The 6207-nt window shown below is 39.2% G+C and overlaps 1 protein-coding gene across 1 annotated transcript in view; it reads right to left on the bottom strand.

Moving 5' to 3' along the window:
* The window catches only part of LOC104546072 (DDB1- and CUL4-associated factor 12-like), a gene marked incomplete at its 3' end in the record, with an annotated part of 10103 nt that extends 4048 nt beyond the window's left edge, over positions 1–6055 (bottom strand). The window contains exons 1-3 of the mRNA XM_010191364.1: positions 5576–6055; positions 3688–3894; positions 862–922 (exon numbers count right to left, since the gene is read on the bottom strand). Of these exons, the coding sequence (XP_010189666.1) occupies positions 862–922; positions 3688–3894; positions 5576–6055 (748 nt within the window). The remainder of the gene's footprint in view (positions 1–861; positions 923–3687; positions 3895–5575) is intronic.
* Positions 6056–6207: the final 152 nt, after the last annotated feature.

Raw genomic sequence — 6207 nt, forward strand, 5'->3', positions numbered from 1 at the left:
GACTTAATGTTTTTGTGGGTTTTTTTAATACAGATATTTGGGTTGGACAGTTGCAAGGATCAACTTTTATATTAAATCCAAAATTAAACTCCAGGATTAGCTTTTTGGTTTTTGTTTATTGTTGTTGTTTTTTAAACCAAACCAAAAAATGGAACTAACAATTCAAGTCTTTGATTTTATATGAGACTCTTACGATTTTCTGTCACCTGCAGTTTGATACCTCCCTGTATGGAATACTTCACCTTGTCAGCACAGAAAGACAGTATACATTAATGCAACAGCATATTAGTATTGCTCCCTTTACCCAAGTTAAGTAATAGTTTATGAAGTTACGCTGATTATCCAACTAGTTACTAAAAAGTCAGTAACTGACCTTTTCTATTACAGCCTTCTGTATTAGCTGCCATAATATGTGTGCATATATATACACACGCACACACACATGACTTTACTGATGGCTTGATAAAACAAATTGAGTTTTTATTAATCAGACTTTCATAGGATTTCAGGAAACCGATACTGCTTTGCTGTATTCCAAAGTTATTAACCAATAACCAACACCCCTCTTGAAATTCTTGTGTGGAATCCTTCGCTTTAACTCACTGTGTTTAGACACCCTCTCATGGCAACACCTACTGTAAAGTAGTATTCCCTCTAATACTAGGAAAAATAATCAAATCTAGACCAGGGCCTTACAAATCAAACAAAGCAAAGCACTGTACTAAGACCAAGAATGTTTTAAATAGGCAAAGTAGTTCCAAGTGGTTTCAAATGCCTTGATAAAGGTGATTCTTTAAGATCAATCAAATGTTGTACATCAGTATAAAATTCTGGGGAAAAAAAAAAAGCAGTTGACTTTACCAGAAACAGCCATAGTATCATTGATCCATGCAATTGAAAATATCCAGTCCTTATGTCCATCCTAAAAGAAAAAAAGAGAGATTTTCTGTGCCATTATATTCTAGAGTGGTCTCAAAACAGACAAATATTCTTCACTTTGAATTATTTTTTTTAACTACAAACTCAGGACAGACCTATGTTAAAAACATACAGATAAGATTCCAATATCAGGCTGAAGCAGTTTATGTACAGTAATTTTAACATTAGTTTTTTGTGGGTTTTTTGTTTGGTTTGTTTATTTTATTTTATTTTATTTTATTTTATTTTAAAGGGTATAATTGAGAACAATTAGGTGATGGAAAAACAGGTCTCTGACCGTTCTCCTTCTAGCATTACATTCCCCGTTGCTCCCTTAGCGTCTTCTGTTCCTCTGAAGGGAGCGGCACGGGGGGGGGTATAATTGAGAACAATTAGGTGATGGAAAAACAGGTCTCTGACCAAGGACAAATTGATCTCAATTCTAAGGACTTAGATTTTCCATTTTGAAAGCAACATTCTTTACTTCTGTAAAGTAGCTACATAGGTTTTTTTCCTCAGATGCAAATCTCTACTATAAAAATTAACCAAAACATTATGTTTATAATACATGACCTACTGATTAATTTTTCAAAACTATTATTTCAAGAATCTTTTCTTTAGCAGGTGAGAAACCTGTGGAGAAAAAAAAAGACCATAAGGTGCTAGTTCTGTTAGAAAAGCTGCAGAGTCACACCAGCACACAAATGAATAATAAGTCATAAATCTTCATTCAAGCCTTTCAGCAGCTGGTTATCTGCTACTGCAGAAACTCTGACCTGACCTCTGTTGTTGTACTGGGTTGGCCAAAAAGTAATTGCTTTTTTTTCTGGGTAAATGAAAGGCAAATTTTTCATAGGAAACAAAAACTTTAATAAACAATATAGTGTCAATTTTTTTCTTAACCCGTCTATCTGGTTACACCACTGATTCCAAGAAAGCTGGATAAAATAAGTTCACTCTCTAAGACTCCTCTTTGAGTTTTAGAAAGCAGGTATTCTTTATTGCACGCAGGGAGTCCCCAGGTTCATTCCTTCGGAGGACTCCGATTTTTCGTTACAAAGTGATTGCTTTTTTTATTGTTTTATTTCCTCGTCTATTTATAGTCTCTCTCACCAGATGTGTCGTCTTCTCATTGGTTCAAAGTTACTATGTTTCTTTTTATTGGATAATATCTTCACAGTTCATGACAACCCAGCACTTCTGCCAAAGGAACACGTACGCCTCAGTTTGCTGTCAGCACTTTCGACAAACTTGTTTACCTTGCGGCATGAAAGCTCATAGTCTTCAGGAGGAAGGCTTATTGTCTTCATCGCTGTAAACTTTTCACCTTTCTCCCAGAAGCAGATGTATTTTGTCACTTATTCTGCTAATTGGGCATTATCAGCACTACTTCTCTAAACATCTTTGGCTACACAAACACAGGATACCCGGACATTCCTAGATAGGGTTGGTAGAACAGACAAAGGGGTTTCTGTTCAATTGGGGATACCATTTCTCTTCACAGAATGTGCTCTGGCCTTCTGCTTATCTGTGGGACTGCTGAGTCTGCAACTGAATTTCACGAAGGCCCTAACAAGCAACAACTTTAACCCTTTCTCACCACGGTCACAGTTCCCTCACACACGCAACTTCATGATTCTGCATGAATCCGAATTCAATTCAGAGATTTTGATGTTAAAGATAGACAACTATTGTTCTACAACAACGACGAATGAAAAAGATCATGGAGCAAGCGTGATGAACCAGCTCAAAGCATTTGAAAAGCAGATATTCACCAAAGGAAGGTTATGCTGTCAGTCTGGTGGGATTTCAAAGGTATTGTGTGTTTTGCATTGCTTCTAGGGAACCAATCCATTAATTCAGACGTGTACTGTCATCAACTGGATAAATTAAATGATGCCATCAAACAGAAGCATCCAGAATTGGTGAATCGCAAAGGTGCTGTGTTTCTCCATGATAACGCTAGACGGCCTTCCAGTTTGGTCGCATGTCAAAAACTGCTGCAGCTTAGATGAGATGTGTTGTTACCACATCCACCATATTCACCAGACCTGGCACCATCAGACTGCCATTTGTTCCATTCTCTACAAAATGCCTTGAATGGTGAAACCTTCACTGCTGATGAGGATATCAAATCGCTCTTGTAACTGTTTTTTTGCCGAAAAAGAGAAGAATTTTTTTGAGCATGGAATCATGGAGTTGCCTGAAAGATGGCAAATAGTAATTGAACAAAATAGATGCTGTATTGTTTAATAATGTTTTTGTTTCCCATGAAAAATTCACCTTTTGTTTACCCAGAAAAAAAAACGCAATTACTTTTTGGCCAACCCAATAAAAAGGCGTCATGATGCTTCAGAAATATAAGCAATACCAGCGTCTATCAAACTGCCATAAGCCACTGAATTAGAACTAGCCCTCAAAGCCAAGTTCTGTCTCTGGAATAATACATACATAAGCTGCACTGGAGTAGGGGAAAATTTGAACAACTTGTATAATCTTTTCAATTTCTCAGAAGAGCTTTTTCACTAAAACTAGTTTCAGAGGTCATCACCACAATTGGACTTATACAGTTAAGATTTTGTTACATTTTCAGTGCTTAATAGTAATTTGAAGTAGACCTGAATGAGGGTGAAGACAACTTAATCAAGAATGTTTTCAAGCTTTCAGAAATTCACTCTCCACTACAAGACTACGAAATCTTAACCTTTCTCTGACCTTACACACTTCAAAGTACTAATTCTTGTAACAGAATAAACTTTCCCCAGATGCTCCCACACAGACAGGATCAAGTGTAGGCAGACGATAAATTGCAAGACTATTGGGGTTGTATCCACCTGTGGCCAGAAGGGTCCTCGAGGGATTGAGCTCAATGGCATGAATACCACAACATCCCTGATGGTTCACCATGCCAGGTTCACGATCTTTCAGAATAGGAATCTTGGTAATTTGACCAGTCTGGACATCTAGTACAAATAACTGGGGGAAAAAAAAGCAGGAGATGTAAGTCATTATGGAACAGATAAGAAAAACAAGATGGTCAAATACCCTCCCTATTTCAAACTGACATTCTTTTAATGTTGGAAGAGAGAAATGCTCTGAAAAAAAAAGTATGGCTGAAAAATGCATAAATTGCTTCTTAAAACAACTAAACTAACTTAATTACAGTTTTATTTTAATCATCCCATTTAGTTTTCAATGAAAGAGAGGAGAAATTTGTCATGGGAGATTTCCCATTTAAAAAAACCCTCAAATCTAAAATTTTTACCCATTTAATACCATGACAAAACAATATTGTTTTTCAGTTTCCTTGTATGACAGTGAGAAAGAAACAGCCAATAAGCCCCAGTGTTGTCCGAAAAGTCAGATTCATCACCCAGCATGCAATTAGCCAATCTCACATGCCAAGTTGAGACACTGACTTTATTTCAGAATTGCACGAAGCTGGGTACTCAGCAGTTTCCCACAAATCAAGCACACCATACACAGAAATTACAGCGTATTTATCTTGATACATGATTAGCAAAACTCTGCCTAAAGTTACATTAATTGCTGTCCTGGCTTGAGCTAAATATAACTAATTTTCTATTTAGTGATTTTACCTTTCAGCTCAGTCTCTTCTAAGTGGCTGAACTTGCTGAAACTAGCAGCATGTTTTTTCTTTCCCAGTGTGTACTGATAATGTTCAAGGCCACTGTCTCACCATGGGTGCTGTGTCTGCACCTACAGGGGGGAAGCGGACCCAAACCTGACCAACGAGGTATTCCATCCCACATACATCATACTTGGTATAAAGCCGAGGGATCATGAGGGTCTCGACCCTTCTTCCATCTTGGAGCCCTTCTATCTTGGAGCCTTCCATCCATCTCGATCCTGCAATGTCCAAAGTCCAAGCAGAACCCTGCTAGTTCATCTGCCTCTGATCCTGATTCATGTGTTCCTGCATCCTGCTCCCACCTGCTGCTGAGTTCGGTCTAGGACTTTTCCAGTGCCCTGCTCCACAGAGCCTCTGGTGATATAATTGTCATTGGGAGAGGGTGGGGGGAGGATTTGATATTGGTTTTGTAGATATATTTGTACATATTTGTATATATTTCATTATTTTTCCTATTTACATTATTATTATGTAGTATTAGTATTATTGCTTCATTAAATCTTAGTTTTATTTTCTAACCCATAAGTCTCTCTCCCTTATTCTCTTTCTCTTCCCCTTTTGGGGAGGGGAGAGGGGTTGATAGAGAGCATCTGTCCAGCATTTAGTCACCAGCCCAGCCCTAAACCATGACAGCATGTTAGCTACCATTTACCAGAACTAGCACCGTTCATTAACTTTGCATTTGCAGAACAAGGAGATCCAACCTCATTGTTGCTCTCCATCCCACAAACAGATCTAAATCACTCTGTGCAGATTAGACAGATGCTGTATAGAGGTACAGGTCTTGCATTCAGGTTTCCATCCATCTGTACAGTGCCATATTTTCAGATGAGAATGGTGATCATTATACATTACCTTCGTTCAAAATTAATTGTGCATGATTTGGACTCCACTCCTAATTACTTCCTAATATTTTCCTTGGCAGTCTACATACTTCAATTTTGGTAAGCATCATGTGGGAGTGGAATAATTAACAGAGGGAAGAGAAAGCGAGGCAGTACTTACTGTGTTGCATTTTGTCCCACACAGTACTTGTCGGTGGTTCAGCCACTGGGAGGCAAAAACTTTATTAAGGGTTCCGAGGTGAAACTCTCTCTCCTTTAGGAGGCTAGGAAGCTGCTGGGCTGCATATCCTTGCAATAAGCGGTGATAGCTGGACTTATTCTGTATCCTGACCTCTCTACCTTTCAGGTAGTACACCAGAGACCTTTTCACCAGGGAGAGTCTTTTCTTTTTGTGAACTGAGTGATCCCGCTCATAATACTGTGGAAAAGCAGCATAGAAATTAGATGAAGCAACTAGAACAAACTTAAGACATGACACTTCTAAATTCAAAGAAATTCTCAGCAAAATACTGAAGTCTTCCATGCTACCCATGGAATACCATACACGAAGATTACCTCGGAAATGCTGATACAGCCACCCAATACCGATCGCGCCGTTCATTAGCCTCCTCCGGCCCGGCCTGAGGTGGCCCCACAGCATCGCTCAACCCGGTGGCGGCGAGGATCCGACGGTTATGAGCCGAACAGCTGAACCCAACGGGCAGGGCAGGGCAGGGCCAGCAGGAACCCGGGAGAGCCCCCAGCGCCACCGGGAGAGAGCGCAGGGCCTGCCTGCTGTATCGCACCGACACC

Source organism: Mesitornis unicolor, unplaced genomic scaffold (assembly GCF_000695765.1).
Source record: "Mesitornis unicolor isolate BGI_N332 unplaced genomic scaffold, ASM69576v1 scaffold14519, whole genome shotgun sequence".
In the NCBI taxonomy this organism is placed as follows: Eukaryota; Metazoa; Chordata; class Aves; order Mesitornithiformes; family Mesitornithidae; genus Mesitornis; species Mesitornis unicolor.